Genomic DNA, 16,718 nt, shown 5'->3' with positions numbered 1-16,718 from the left:
TTCTTAGCTATCGGCTTAAAATTCATCCTCCTCTTGCTGCTGTCCTGTTCCAATTAGACTAAAGTAAGCCAGTGGAGCTAGTTTATTTGTTGGACAAGAACGAGAGAGCAGGAGTTACCATATCTACCACTGAAGTTATGCTTCTATCTATCTTTTTTTAATCTTTTTAAGGCCTATAAACCCTAAAATTCGAGGCTTTTTAAAATGGCATTGTTAAGCCACCTTATCAAGATTTTTTTTGGACAAACACTGCTTTAGTGGTTAAAGTTAGTTCTTTTAATTTCTAACATTCTGACAGATTTATTTGAATTCTATTTCCTTACATTCAAATTTGAACTGCAAGTTTGTTTCTCTACACCTCAATTCAAATTCAGTAACTGATTTGAAAATTTTAAAGGCATTTTCAATTAAATTCTGAATGTCGCACACCTGATATTCTGGCCACTAGAATGACTTTCTTTGTGACATGAGCTGTAATGTGTCTGGTATTTAGCCATAGCTTTCTGATCTATTAAACCACCATTTACCCAGGACTCTCTCTTGCATCTGAAACAGAATGCAGGAGGCTGGAGACACTCTGTTTACAGTTGAACTGTCTTTGAACTTGACACAGTGTCTTAAACAGAGAAAGATCAAAATAAACAGGAAGACACGGCAAACACCAAATACACCAGTCTGACAAATGTTCATAGATAAACTACTGAAAAATAGCAGGAGCTGGATTGCAGGAACCTGTCCTACATGGACATCAAGTTGGGAATGCTGGACTATGGGAATCTGTATTGTCTTGCAGATTAAAATAGTATATCCAATCACTTCGAAAAGTAATAGTATACAATGATGCATCATAAGGTTAATGTTTTTTTTTTTTAAATACCTAAGCCAAGTGTAAGAATTGTGATGTTTGCCTTAGAAAAAACTGTTAATAATAATAAAAAAGACAGTGTTTCTTTGCTCGACTTATGCTCTCAAATGGCAAAATATGAGTCTGATTGACAAATAAACAAAGCGGAGGAAGGTGCAGGGTGCGAGTAGGAGGGTGAGAGGGAAATAAATATGTCCTAGCAGTCAGTCATCTCATCAGACGGATCGACACCGATCACTCACACTCTGTCAGTGGAAGAAATAGAGCGAGCGAGTGAGCGAAAAAGAGCAATGTATTTGTGTGATGGATCAGCGGATGCATCGCATGCCGTTGCCCCAGCTGGTCTGCTTAATGAAACGTGTCCCATGAGAAGATAAAGCAAAGTGATTTAAACTGAACCAACCAGGCTTGGCTTCCTCTACCTCAAATGAGCCTAGAATTGGTCTATTTCACCACTTCAGAGTGTACAGTACATCCCGTACTTGATTCTGCATAATATTTAGATAAAGTAAATGAAAATTGCTTTCCATGTTTGACAAGCTGTTAGATGTTTGAATACACTCTCTGATAAGTACAAAAAACAACAGACAACAAGAATGCACACATAGCACTCATGAAAAGAGCTTTGATATTTCAATTCACCTGTCAGAAAACATGCTCTGCCATCAAGTATCATCAAATTTGGTCCCCAGGGCCTGGGAAACATTATCATATCATGTGTTTTCAGGGCAAAAATGAAATAAGAAAAGTGCAAAAAATACATTTTCATTTAGTCTTCAAGTTTTTAACTGGGCCATTCATTAGGTTCTCTGTGTAAATGACAGTGTGTGGAGAAGAATAAATGAATGATTAAAAGTGTCACTGAAACATGGTCGGGACAACTGATGTTTCAAGAACTGTAGGGCCTAAATAATTCAGAATTCGTGCTCTGCATTTAACCCATCCGAAGTGCAGTGAACACATACCTGGAGCAGTTGAACTTAATATAAACTTACAATTCTTTGTAGACAATAAGCACACAATAGCTTAACAACACAAACACAAAGTCTTGTTTTAATTCTTTCACACACCAGACGGATCTCTGGTAAATATACCTAAAATTGTTAGATATCATCACTTTATCCAAATGTTTAATGGCGCTACTGTTCTGGGCCTCATTACACCGTTGTGAGATATAAACCGCAAAGTTTTTCATTACGTTACACTATGAAACCAGAACAATCATATATGTTTCCATGACTCTGTTCACTCTTTCTTTTTGAATTTGTTTACCGTTGTTGCGCCATTCTTATTTTATTTTCCTGCCTAAATGTAAATGTTAGGCGTTCTACATTCTGTTTCCTAGTTTTGCTGTAATGTTAGTGAGCTCTTAGTACTCTTGACTCTGTTCATATCAATAATTTTGCGAATTTGCTTGATTTAATAAAACATTGCTTTAAACCTTTTCTTCACTTGAGACATTTACGTTATATTATTATATTATCCTAGTTTTTATGTACACTGTGGTACCGTTTTGAAATCATGAAAGATTGTTACTTATTAATTATTTTCCATCTATGCTCGTAGATTCTATTCTGTCCACCGGTTTTCTTTTTATTCAGTAGATTGAAAAACTCCTACGTGTACTGCGTTAGACTATCCAGAACTTGTTGCTTCTATCATACTCTATTTGTAAGTTGCTTCAGATATATGCTTAATGATTACATTTAAGTTTTTCAAATATAAATTTTTATGAACTTGGAGAAAAGAATAAGGAGTTAAGTGAGTCAACCTTTTATTTCAACAATGAATATACATTCATAAACATCAAGGAAAACAGGAACAGGAACTGGACGTCCTGTTGTGAATTTGACCCATATCTTTAATTTTTTTTTCTTTCCCCATACATATATATTTGTACTACATATCCCACAATTCCAAGCAGACTACAATACCCGTGCAAGTGCACTACATTACCCATACACTTCCTGGTCAAGGTCTATAAGTAGACCTCACTTCCTTCCATTGTTTCTCTTCCTTTGGTAAGGTGTGGGTGTTTGAATGGACACCCAACCATGTCCTTTGAGTCCATTCCTTAAGATGCGTTAAGTAAGTTTGTTTGCCAATTTATTGTTTGGATTGAGTATATATGTATTTGTTGTTGAAATGTTTGTTGATGAATTGGGTTGATTTCTTTTATTCTACTGTTTGTGACTTAAGACCATCTTGTACATCCTGTACATCTTGTACATGTTGCCCATCCAGTTCATCCTGTCCATCCATTAACATCGGTCCATCTCCATGTTATGGGAATTGTCTATGAATAATCATTTTGAACTTAAAATAAAAAGAGAGCAAAGGACTGGTATCTCTCCGGTGTTTTAATCAGACACACCATCAAGTTTCTACACCTCCGATGAACTTTGGATATATTAACATCTGATATTCTACACGTCCCCTATATCTTCTTCTGAGAGAGCTTCATAAAGAGCTGCTGGACACTAAACGTTGTTGTAGGAGCTGGAGATGTATGTGATATGAAGAAAGCGCAAAACAGAAAAGAAAAAAAAAATCTAAATTACAATCACATTACAAAAAGGTATTAAAGGCATGGCATTGTGGTTAATGTGCTTTAACCACAGTAAACATCATGGTAAAAATATGGTAAGTGTTGTGGTTTACTGGGCATTTCACATTCGTTGCAATTGCCACACATTCATTCACAACAGATTTGTAAAGAAAACGTCAAACTGCACTTACTTTCAAAATTAATTGCAGAGAATCAGAACAGTACCTTAAAAAACAAACCATACAATAAAATAGTTTACACACCAGGACAACAATGTTCGGTGAACTGTTGGGTCACTCCTTTTTGTGAGTGGTAACGACAGTCAAAAGGTCATTTGATGACACACACGACAAACAAGACTGTCATAAGGCTGCTATATTTTAAAATGTAATAATAGGTCATAAACAATGCTTGCACAAATGACATATGTGGTTGTTTTTAAGACGACAGTTTCCTGGTTTCCGGTTCTTCTCGTGATTAGTTTTCCCTCTTGGTTAATAGTGCAGTCGGTTCATAGCTAGCATCAGACAAAAAGCATTGAATAAATATTTTATAGTGTCTATTTGCCAGACTGTAAACCCTAATAAGTTGAGACTACTCAAATGATTTGAGAAAAGTGATTCCCTCAGTTTAATTGAGTAATGGGAAATTGACAACTCCGTTTGAGTTCACCTAATGTGGCCTTCTCATTGAGTTAACTTTAAGTACAGTGTAACCGCACTGGGTTGTACATAATAATTAACTCAAATGATATATAGGGAATTTGAATAATTAATCAGGAATATGATTAATATATATCTCATATGACAGTTACACTAAATTTTATTGATTATGAAAAATATTTCAATTGCATTTATCAATAACTCATTACAGGGCACTGTAATTTACTCATTAATATGTCAATATTCCATTCTTCATATCAATTATAGTGATATCTCTTACTGTAAATTACTGCAAATCAAACAGTGGTTTGTCCAGCAAACGGACGTAAGATTAACTTATCAATTTTCAATAAAGTTATCACTTCTTATAATTCAAGGAAAAATATTATCTGGCCATGAAAACATTATCCTATCATTATGATAAATTTAGTTACTCGAAGTAAACAGCATGCAGCTAAACATCAGACACTTCATTGACTCGTAATGTGAGTGGTTCAGAGGCAATCATGAATATATATATGGGTTTTTAATAATTGAACTAATAATACATCAAACTACAAATCACGTAGAGTAAATACGCGTATGACAATACAGACAGTAAACTTTGTACAAGACATAACGGAATCCAAATAAGGGAGAGAAAGAGAGAGAGAGAATGAATGAGAGAGAATGGAGGTGAGAGAGAGTGTGGTCACAGAATGAGCTCAGTTATGCAAACTCACAGACAGTAACCCTTGAAAGACAACACGAATCAAATCATAGACCAACTTTAAAGCAGCATTTAAATTCTCCATAGAATGATACTTGCAGGGTCCAGCGTGCGTGGCGTGAGACCGGCGCGCGTGTGAGCTGCGTCCTTGGTTCTTTGTGTGCTGGAGCAGCGTGAGTGGGGTCTTTGTTCTGTCTTCCGGGGTTTGCTGCGGAGTCACGTGGTATTTGAAAGTCCCAACAAAACAATGTTTTAGGATTTGTCTTCCTCGTGTGGAGAGGCGAATAGGTGAATAAACTTAGAAATGAAAAGAAAAAAAAACAACGAAAACGAAAGCTTCCGAAGGAGCCATAGGAACGAGGCCGCTCAGAGGGACGAAAGGAAGCGATGAGGGTCCCAACCAATGAACGTCCGCGATCTGAAGCGGGAAAAAGTTCCTTTGTCTCGATGGAAACACCCACCCTAATAACTTAGGGCTTGTCAGATCTCAGCAGTGATATTCTAGCAAGTTCGTAATTCAAGATTAATAAATTTTTACACACCTTTTATACAGGTGGATAGTTGGGTCACAACATGACAATTCCAAAAACACCAAACAGTACATATATAACTGATAGAAACACGAAGTTACATTCAAATGCAGAATTACACACATTTAAAGATTAACACACGCTAAAATTGTGGATACTCCAATTTTTGATTATGGAAAACATCTAATACACCAAAAAGCAATGCTTAATACATTGAGACCACATTGAAAAAGTAATAGTTTAGAAAACATTGAGAAAAAGGTACCGGTGAACGGGCTCTTTCCTGTCGCCCAGTGGGGTCATAAAGTTTTATGAGCTGGTCAGGGGTAGGGTTACAACCAGACATGGGGACTTGTGACTTGGTGACTTGGACTCGAGTCGCTATTTTTATGACTTGAGACTTGACTTGGACTTGGAAGTTAAAGACTCGGGACTTGACTTGACTTGAGAGACGATGACTTGAATGACTTGAGTGTTAATCACACCATGTTTTCAGTTTAAATATAAAATATATAAATTATTTTTAAAAATAAAGTTGATTACTCAGCTGGAGCGCAGGCTGAGAATAGCGTTGTGACTGGATCAGGACACTATCATCAGTCATGTCCTCTCTACCTTATGCACACCACGCCCACTTAGATCAGATATCATATCACATCACATCAACATGTCAGCCAGAGGGTTACCGACGGTCATTGCTTTTGTCTTCAATAATTTGCTCCTAAAAACGCGTGGAAAACGCTGGGTGCGCCACTTTCTCCTTCTTTCCAAAGCGCTCGGGCAGTTGCGCCCCTGAGGCGCACCGGCGGCGCCAGGGGGGGTCTTGGGGGGTCTCAAGACCCTGCCAAAAAATGCCTTGACCCCCCATTTGACCCCCCAGCCTCTTCCTGATTAAAAAATATATATATTCGGGATAAAGATCCAAAATGTTTCTCTTAAAACTACGCAGAACAATATTAAATAATAATTATTTCGACATTTATTCATACACTGAACCGAGAACCGTTTCTGTCAGACGCGTCCGATTCGAGAACCGATGAGCTGATGATAACTGCGCATGCGTGATTCAGCGTGAAGCAGACTGACACAGAGCGCATCTGAACCGAACTGATTCTTTTGGTGATTGATTCTGAACTGATTCTGTGCTACTGTTATAAGCGCGGGTAAACCAAAGGCTTGAATGAAGTGCAATCATCGCCAATGACGGCATTACATCGAGCGCAAAAACCTTTTTTTTTTTCAGCTGGCTTATTTGATCGAATTGTCCGAAAGAACCGGTTCACTTGAGCACCTGTTCCTTTGCCCCTTAAGTGCCCTTTTGTCAAAGCAAAATTTCCTCAATTTTTTTTTGTAATGACATAAACTTTTGTGAATGCCTGCCCACGCCCAATCATAATATTAGTACAATTTATTAATAATTATTTAGCCGTAAATAAAATGACCAACATGATGACCGTTCACCTGACTACGACCTCATCCAACCGGGAAGATTCCTCATGCTGCACGCGCATTTTTTAATTGCTAGAGGATATTTTCAACATCGTGGCAGCTGGTAAGTGGTGTTTCATTCTCAGCGAAGTGATTTTGGTGTTTATTTACTTATTATTATTTTACAAGAACGATGTGATGTGAGAACATGCAGATACGTTGTTTATATTGCTGTGTGTAGCCTGTAGTGTAGAAGTAACACTAGCGTGCTGTTTGAGGGAGAAAAGTTTCACAGGCATCGAGGGGTCTGGTCTTTTTTATGTTATTTGAATAAACTTTTATTATATTACAGTACTTATTTATTTTTAACACGTAAAAATAATTATCACAACACTGGTAAGGTTTATTCAGATTTTATCATTCTCTGAATTATCATTATAAAAATAAAAACAATTCAGATTTTAAATGTGATGCAAATATTTTTTCTACAATAGCAACAGTGTTTACAACAGCAAGACCACTTTAGCCTGTAAACTCAATAATATCTATCTGGAAATAAATGTAAAAATGTCAATAAAAATGCATAATATACCTGACATGAAAGTGAAGTGTGAAGGATATGAATAACAAATGTAGCCTGTCATTTGTTTACATTGCAAAGGTGTTTTTGTTGTTTAGTAGCAGAAATATGCAGTTATTAGCCATGTCCACTGTATTGTTTGTTGGTTTTCATGAGACCCCCCTTGAAAAGACCAGGACCCCCCCATTGCCCCCCCAATCAAAATTGTCTGGAGCCGCCACTGCTGAGGCGTCTGTCGTTGCTAAGCAACCATGACGAGCTCTCTCCATGACATGCTCTCTCCATGAAGACGCAGAAATTTCAGCAAAGGATAAATGGATTTGCAGCTCTAATAATCGCTTGCAGTAGCTCTGCTACTAAATTTATTTAAAAATGGCAATCCATGCTATGAACAGCTGTTCCTTCATCTTGGCTGAGCTTTCAACATTGTTACGGGAAAGGATGAAGCATATATATATATATATACACAGTGGGGCTCGAAAGTTTGGGCACACTTTGCAGAATCTGTGAAAATGCAAGTAATTTTCAAAAAATAAGAGAGATCATACTAAATGCATAACATATTTTATTTAGTACTGTCCTGAGTAAGCTATTGTATATAAAAGTTATTAACATTTAGTCCACAAGACAAAAAAAAAAATGCTGAAATTATTAAAATAACCCCACTCAAAAGTTTGGGAACCCTTGGTTCTTAGTACTGTGTGTGGTCACCTGATGATCCTCGACTGTCTTTCTGTTTTGTGATGGTTGTGCATGAGTCCCTTGTTGGTTCTGAACAGTTAAACTGAGCAGCGTTCTTCAGAAAAATCTTTGAGGTCCTGCAGATTCTTCAGTTTACCAGCATCTTTGCATATTTGAACCCTTTCCAGCAGTGACTGTATGATTTTGAGATGCATCTTTTCAGACTGAGGACATTTGAGAGACTCAAACACAACTATTTAAAAAGGTTCAAACATTCAAGGATGCTCCAGAAGGAAACGAGATGCATTAAGAGCTAAATGTAAAAATATTTTATGTACAATATCTTACTCAGGACAGTACTAAATAAAATATAACATGCATTCAGTATGATCTCTTATTTTTTGAAAATTACTCACATTTTTACGGATTCTGCAAAGGGTGACCAAACTTTCGAGAAATGTAACAAAGTTTAATGTTGTATGTAAACTGTGTTTGAGAGAGAGTTATTATTTGTTTTATGGACTCAGTGTTGAAAATGTAAAACATTTCAAACACTGTTGGCAGAAGTGAAAAATAAATAATTTTGTGTTACAATTTTGTTTGATTCCATGATGTATTTTACTGAACATGAGTATTTACAATGCAAATCCAAATTATATTAATTTACTGACTGTTGCTTATATCTTGTCTTTTAACTTTAAAATCAGATTCTGCAGGTAAAATTACAATAATAAGGTGACTTGACCTGCCCAAGAAAAAAATACTTGGGACTTACTTGAAACTTGAATGTTAAGACTTACACATGTGTGACTTGATCCCATCTCTGGTTACAACCCACAGTTCTTTTTGAGAACATTCATGCTTAAAACATTTCCCATTCAGCAACTTTAACCATTTACACAGGATTAACCATTTTATGCAATACACAACATATTCAAAATACATCTTATTAATAAAATGACGAAGGTAAAGACATTAAGAGAGGTTTGTTTGCATGTGTGTGCTTGTGTGTGTTGTGGAATGTGTTTCGTTTGTCCTTTGAGGCTGCTCACGGGTATCCCTGGACAGTCTCAATAGGTGTAATAACTGTCACCCACGGCAGGATGTGGCCGACGTCACGGCGCCCAAAATGGTGAATTATGTTGTAAAACGAAGGTCCTTGTTTACTCACGTTCTGGTCTTTGAGTGCAGAATGTGTTAAGGTCAGGATTCATTCTTATGGAACAGATGGCTGAAATACCATCAGCTCATTAGTGTTACAACAGATAACGTTAGAGGCAAAGAGACTAAACTCAAACATTCCAGTTTATATATTGTGTTTGACTTTATTAAAGTTATAAATCATTAAAAACCTTCACATCAACAACTTTATTTGGGTGATGTATACTGACTTTACTGCATTACTACATTTAATAAAAAAAAAAAAAAAAAAAAAAAAAAAATATTCCAAGGAGTATCAGGACAATTAAAAGCACACTGAACAGACATGTTTGTCATCTTAATGTACTTGACAGAAATAATGCTTTTATAAAAGCTCATCATTTAGGCCACATTTTAACAGTCACCAAAATGTGAAACTGTATGGAGCATAGTATTTGTGAATAGTATCTACCCTGTGAAAAAATAAAAAAATTAAGTGTAACCAGAAAGGTTTGCCAAAGACTGTTCTAAGATGCAGGTCTTTCTGCCCCATGGAAAGTAGAACACCTCAAGGATCATCCTGCAAGCATCAACCATCTAGAGAAGAGGAATAAACAAATTAAAACTGATTCACATGCATCCAAACTCACATTTCAAAAAGGTGCAAAGTAAAGGAATACTTCACCCAAAAATGAAAAAAAAAAAAAAAAGCTGTTAAATTTACTTACCCTCAAGCCATCCAAATGTAGGTGACTTAATCATCAGTAAAGACTTGACCTTAAACCTTGGTCATGCATATAATTGCAAGACAACAGCTACCGGCACAGAGTAAAAAAAAATAAAAAAAAAAAAAAATATATATATTAGAATAAAGACGACAACCCATATACAAGAAATTTTTTTTTAATATTGTGGCTCCTGATGATACATTGAGGTCTTATGAAGCAGAATTAACAGCAAACTCTCATTTTTAGATCAACTATCCCTTTAACATACCAGCATACTTCATGGAGTCTCTTCCCACCTGCTTCAGGATAACTGCCTGTCTGATAGTCCTGCACCACGCCGATGTTCTTACAGGGAGCTAGTACCTCAAACGGGTTTATACCTTGGAAATAGGGCTGAGTAATATAGCCCCAAAAACATTATAGAATTTTCATATCAGTCGATATTGATAAATAAAGCTTTATTTCTCTTAAGTTTAGTGGCAGAGTTTTTGCTCCTGCATGAAGTAAAAACCAGACAGATAATCATGCTTGTATTATAGACTATTTTATACAAATAACACGTACACAAAAAGGTTATATAGCTTCATCATACTGCAATTCTATTCCATGACTGCTTTAATACATAGAATTCAGAATTTTATAAAATCATGAGCATCCTAAATTTCTGCCAAAATAACATTGGTACAGACCGCTGGCGTTACAGTAAATCCATGGTAAATGCTAGCAATTTCTACATTTGAAAGCCGCCTTCCATTTTCCACCTCAGTGCTGTTGATAATGTAATCGTCTGATCAGACAGTAAAATAGTTTAAACGACAGAGACATGCATTTATTAAAAAAAATAAAAAAATAAAAATAAAAAAAAAACCCCACACACACACACACCTCTCAGCGCAGTTTAGTTTAGCGCCACTCAGTGAAAACGCAATCGATCCGAGATCTCCACGGGGCACTTTTTTAGGTCGAGGTGATAAACGGTCCAAGAGAGGCACGGTTTCTATCAGCTTGTCGTGTTTGCAATGTAATGTTTGCGTAGTTCATAAACATTATAAAGAACATTGAGCATTCTCAAACGTTTTATCTGATATCTCTAGCCCTTCTTGCAGATCACACTAAAATAAAAACATTAAGTCAAACCAAAATGTTACACATGTATTTTACCATTAACCTACCAGCGTAAAAGGTTTTCAGTGCATCTTCATGTTGATTGCATCTTCAAGGCGCTCTTTCCACCTGCTTCACGACGACCACCTGCGATATGGGATAATAACATTTGCAATTATTACAAGTTTTATTTTAATGTTAGGTACTTAGGCGCATTTTAATCTCTACTTACCAATTTAATGTTTGATTTTCATCTCGAATGAGGAGATGGCTCGCTCTGCCAGTGCCTGGACCATTGCTTCAGCAAATTCACAACAAACAAAAACTTCCGGCATTTGGCACGTGGTGTTATGTGTGGACCACTCGGCGCATTTCTCAAAGCAGAATTTCAAACACGACCAATCATTTTAAACAGACATAATGCTTAATTTAAACTGAAATTAGTGTTCATAACACTTAATTCAAAATGCTGATGGGAAGTTCAGTTCTTTTCCGTAAACCAGTTCAGTTCAATAAACCGGTTGAAAAAAAAAAAAAAAAAAAAAAAAAGGAAGGTTCACCAGTTCTTTTACGCCTGACGTCAAGTCTATCAAACATTCAAATATACAAGTCAGTAATCATAACTTTAGTCAGTTTAAAACCTCAAAATAATGAAAAGTTTACAATTAAGTTTTGAAACAATGCACCCAAATACAGTAACAGCAATAATGTGCATACAACGATTTAAGTCTTGAAGACAGTAAATAAGTGTAATCTGCCCAGAAACCATGATCCACTTACTAACCCATTGATATTTAGTCGTTATTAAATAAACTTACATGTCGCCAGATTGCCCTTCTTTCAAGCCTTTGGTTTAGCTGCTCTCATAACATTAGCACACAGAATCAAGTCACCAGAAGAGCCAGTTAAGTTCAGACACACGGTGTCGGTTTGCTTCACGCTGAATCATGCATGCGCAGGATCATCCAGTGTTGCCAGCTTCCAATGGAAAGTAGCTAAAGCCCTCCTGAAAAGTCACTAAATTATGTCATAAGCTAATTAGCATATTCATGGCGTCAGTGCATATCGGTTATACTTGCATGTAAAAGTTAGAAGCAACAGAATCTTTTTTTTTAACTGAAAGTGCTACCCTCTCTGAACAGATGCAGAGGAAAAAAATAAAAATTAAGGGAGAGTGTTTGCACGCATGCTGCAGTACTAGAGATTCTCAGAGACTAAATAAGGTCTGTCGCTAGTCTCTTTTTTTGAAAATAGGCAATTTATATTTTGTTTCATTGTAAACGGCTGAATAGTTAGGTTTAAATGAAACGAGGTAGTGGAATTTGATATCCTTTTTCATTGGATTGTAAACACAGAGGAAAATTGCAGTAGCCAAGGTGAGTGATTGTTGACTGATGTTATCAAGTGCGCTCGGTTTGCAGAATTACCAGATTTGCGTCACCGTGGACATCACACTCTCGAGTCAAATGCATAAAGTCTGAACTACCGAGGATGCTGGTCCAAAATATGCCTACTTTGTATTGAGACACATGCACAGACCTACGTCAGACTATCTACCTAATCTTCCCCAGTACTTTAGACCACAGTGGAAACACCGAAAGCGAAAAAAAAAAAAAAAAAAAAAAGGGGGTCCTGGTAACTTCAGTGGAAACGCAGCACAAGTCACCAAGTTGACAACACTGGTATCATCAGCTCTTCGGTTCTCAAATCGGACATGTCTGACAGAAATGGTTTTCAGTTCAGTGTAGTGCTGATTCGAAAACCAATGCAACTGGTTCTTGACTCAAGAACCACTCTAGCAGTGGGAGTGTTCATTCATTAGCTGGCTCTGCTCAGGGTTCATCTTCAGTTCACAGCAGTTCAGCCGGTGTACTGTTTGAGTAGATGAATTACTCTGGGTGACGAGTATTTTGAAGCAGAGGGTGTCAGCAACAAGAAAGAGGTCTCCATTGGAGACGCAAACGGTTTCGATTTCCTGAACTGGTTCAACCGGTTCACTAACCTATTCCTTTATAAAGCTAGCCGGACATCACGAATTCAGAAGAATTTTGCTCCCAAATGAGTCAAACATAACGGTTTAATTTTTGACACCAAAACCTGGCATTTTAAGTAAAAGTTAGGATAACTTGATTTCTTTAACATTGGGGTTTACAGTGCATCACTTGAAACGTCTCCACAGAACCTAATACATGAAAGAAACAGGAGTGAGAGATGCTTTCTTGGTTCAATAGAAAAAGTAATCGAGCTCTTGGTTTGTTAATTGCCAATTACTTTATTACAAATCACTCTGAGGCTTCAGTTAAGGATTGACCTCCTGTTGCTGCAGTGACATTATAAAGTACGTTTAGGCATGCGCTCTGCCAGAATCTTGAGACCGCCCACCTTGGCCCACTATAGTGCCTTAACTGCATTTAAGGATGGAGCCATCAACACACACGACCCACAGCACTCCCAGGTCAAAGCTCACATGCTTGTTACCATTGGGACAGGCAACCACTGGGATCCAGTCTGTGCCATCAGGTGTGCAGCGAGTGACACCAGTTCTGCAATAGACAAAAGGTCTCCTTGAATGAAGCATTTGGCTTCCATTTATACTGTATTCACAGGTGCATTTAACAAGCAAATCATTTGGTTCATAAAACTTGTAATAGGATTATTCAGCTTACCGTTGGAATAAGCTCCCTTGAGAGTTTACACCATAGACACTGCCATCGGTTGCTACTTCAATCATGGACAGAAGTCCAGGAATATTCACAAAGCTGCCGGACCCTGAACAGACAGTAGACGACACGTCCTGCACAAGACCAAGAGACACAAATCCAGTTAACCACAGTCAGATCAAGAAATTTTGCGGCTTTCACCCCAGTGATTTTCCCAGTTGTCAAAACTTTGCATAATCTCTAATACATTAAAACCTGGTGTACTAGAGCATTTGTATTTAGCATTTTGACATTACCTTCATTATGAAGATTTGGTCTTTGCGGTTCACTCCCCAGCAGCTGTATGGACCACAGCTGTAGTACTTCAGCTTTCCACCAATATTAACCCAAGGAATGTTACTGGATAGCCATTTGTTGTTAGCATCCATATTTGAACAGAAAATGTCGTCATACATATTGACACCTGCAATGATCTGATCACCTCCAGCATCCACCTGTTTGAGAAGCCCTTACAACACAATCAACAGGTTCAATTAAAGACCAGTTGGTTTAATAAGAACCATAATAAAATGTCTTTGGCCATTTCACAACATGTAAATTCATGACCGCTTAAACTGGACTTCATTTCTGTTCGCTGTTAAGTCTTCACCTTCAAGCTTAACAAAACCGCCACTCTGAAACCTAAAGATGTTGTTTGCTGTATTAACCCCCAGCTGACCAGCAGGACCAACACTGAAGTGCTTTAGAGACCCGCTGATCTTTGTGAAGACGTTATCAATCAGGACGAATATCTCATTATTATTGTTCACGCCAACCACGGAGCCAGACCCAGCGTCTATCTGCTTCAGGTTACCATCCACCACGTTACAGTTTAAAGCTGTGAAAACAGATGAAATTACTCCAAAATAAATCAGTGACTGCAAAGACAGCAACTTTTTCACATGAACTTAATAAAACACAAAAACTGTTCACCCAGAGTGTGAAAGAACTGGCAGCAGAAAAGCAGGACGCTCTGATAAACCTTCATTGCTCCACAACACAGTATGTTGCTTTTAATCTGTTCATAACCAGAATTATTTCATATAAGTGAAGTCCGGATAAAACATGATCAATATTACAGCGACAGTAATTAAACAAACAACCTTATCTTGTTAGTTCAGGATTCAGCAGTCACTAGAGAGTCTCCTCTGACAAGATGCACTAGAAACTTGCATTCAGTATGTGTACATGTTGTTGAGGGAGAGCTTATATAGCCATTCCAGTCGGTGACTGAGTCACGTTAGTGACCGACGAATTGGGATTTCTCTTCGAGACACCAATCTACTTCGAGTGTGAACTAAACAAGCCAATGGACAATCACATGTGATGATTCCATCCAGCTGCTGCTGATCACAGCGTGATCATGAAAAGGTGCAGGTGTATGAAGTTATTTCAGTCACGGACTAAATGTACATCCGCAAATCAGTAGCCATGTGAATTCTTGCAATGAGATTTGCACATTTGTAGAATATCTTCTTACACATACACACAGATCACATATAGGACACATTCTGCTAATTTTGTACACAAACCAAACATTTGTGAGAGGTCCAAGTGGGAAATAATGAGCCCAAAAAGGTAATTTTGAAAGTCAGGGCATATTTAGATTTTATAGAATCACCATCAGTGTAATTCTATAGAATTCAGTTTCAGATTTCAGATCTAGATTTCAGATCTAGTTTTTGTCTTTTAAATGAAATATTATTTTATTATTTATATCATAATATAATTATAGTATTTTTAAACAATTATAAGTGTAAAAAAACAAACTCTCTCTCACACACACACACACACACACACACACACACACACACACACACACACACTTTTAGATTTTTAGCTTCGTCTTTATCATTGACAGAATGTAAAAACCAAACCAATAACAAAAAACGACACAGGACATTTCTGTCAGTAATTTGTTGTTGAGATTAACACTGATTACTATTCTGCTTGAACCTCTTGATTCCTTTTTTCTTTTTTGGTGGACCTTTTGCTTCTCACCTCTTTCTTTCTCCTAGTGCCTCCTTCTATGATGATGGGGTCTCCTGGGGGGCCTGAGGCTCTTTACACTGATGGAGCGAGAAAGTGCCAAGGACAACATTCGAGAGCACTGATGTTTACAAATGCTCTTCCACGGCTCCATGGGGCAAATCCCACTTTTCCTAGTTTCCTCTTCTAATCCATGCTGCTTGTCTCCCTGATTCATGTGGCTGTGTGCCCCAAGAAGAGACACACTCACACTTCACACTTCACAAACACTTATACTCAATAAGCCTCCCATTGCTCATGACATATAACTAACACTATTACTCCATTTTAATGAAATTATTTGCAGTTATATATCAATAGTTGCAGTGAAAAGGCCTCAAATTTAACACTATGGAAGACAAATAAATAGATATAAAGTGGCTTTAAAAGTAAAGATAATGCTTTTTATATGTTATACTGTTTATTTAAACAGTAACTTTTTTTAACCCCCTCGCAATGAGCACCAATATTTTTGTTTGTTTGTGTTTTTGTAAATCACTTTAAGATAAAAACACACTGAGAACTCAGTTCTGTTCCATTAACTAAATAAACACATTAAATTGACTGCCCTGCACACAACATGTCACTTTTCTCTTTCTTGACTGTATGTGTATGTAAAATGCCTCATTTCCCTCGCAGGAATAATTGATTTAACAAATAGACATTTGTGTTTGGTTGGAGGAGGAAGTGTCAGGGTGTGACGAAGGGAGATTAATTAAGCTACAAAGTTTACTTGATGGAAATGAAACGTCTAACAAATCATGGCACTAGTTTCGAAGTTCAGCATCTTAATCCCACGTGAGCTGTGTTGCTGTCAATCTTGGCCAGGATGCTCTTGTAAAAGAGAATTTAAATCTCATTGTGCTTTTCCTGGTAAAATAAAGGTTAGAATATTAAACGCATATGGGGCCAAGTGAGAGAGAAGCGTCACTGGAACATTTTCAGGAGAAAATGTAAAACAAAACATTGAACATTGAACCATTTACTCTCATTCCTTTGTGGAACACTTCAACAGG

At 37.2% G+C, this 16,718-nt stretch overlaps 1 protein-coding gene across 1 annotated transcript; it reads right to left on the bottom strand.

Annotated features, from left to right (window-relative positions):
• Positions 1-13,227: 13,227 nt before the first annotated feature.
• Positions 13,228-14,939, bottom strand: LOC128021338 (fish-egg lectin-like). Its single transcript, XM_052608451.1, has 6 exons — positions 14,778-14,939; positions 14,608-14,692; positions 14,285-14,512; positions 13,932-14,143; positions 13,642-13,769; positions 13,228-13,518 (listed from the first exon to the last, which is right to left on the bottom strand). The coding sequence occupies exons 2-6, from the start codon at positions 14,660-14,662 to the stop codon at positions 13,377-13,379; spliced, it is 765 nt and encodes a 254-aa protein (XP_052464411.1). The 5' UTR covers positions 14,663-14,692; positions 14,778-14,939; the 3' UTR covers positions 13,228-13,376.
• Between the last annotated feature and the right edge of the window lie 1,779 nt (positions 14,940-16,718).

Source organism: Carassius gibelio, chromosome A10, assembly GCF_023724105.1.
Source record: "Carassius gibelio isolate Cgi1373 ecotype wild population from Czech Republic chromosome A10, carGib1.2-hapl.c, whole genome shotgun sequence".
NCBI lineage: Eukaryota > Metazoa > Chordata > Actinopteri > Cypriniformes > Cyprinidae > Carassius > Carassius gibelio.
This window is presented reverse-complemented; position numbering and strand designations above follow the sequence as displayed.

Bases quoted from the DNA above. Each gene is read 5' to 3' on its own strand.
- LOC128021338 (XM_052608451.1), bottom strand. From the start codon at position 14,662: ATGAAGGTTTATCAGAGCGTCCTGCTTTTCTGCTGCCAGTTCTTTCAC. The intron at 14,513-14,607 runs GTGAACAGTTTT...CTGTTTTCACAG, and splicing joins CCAGTTCTTTCACACTCTGG to CTTTAAACTGTAACGTGGTG. The intron at 13,519-13,641 runs GTAAGCTGAATA...TGTCTATTGCAG, and splicing joins CAAGGGAGCTTATTCCAACG to AACTGGTGTCACTCGCTGCA.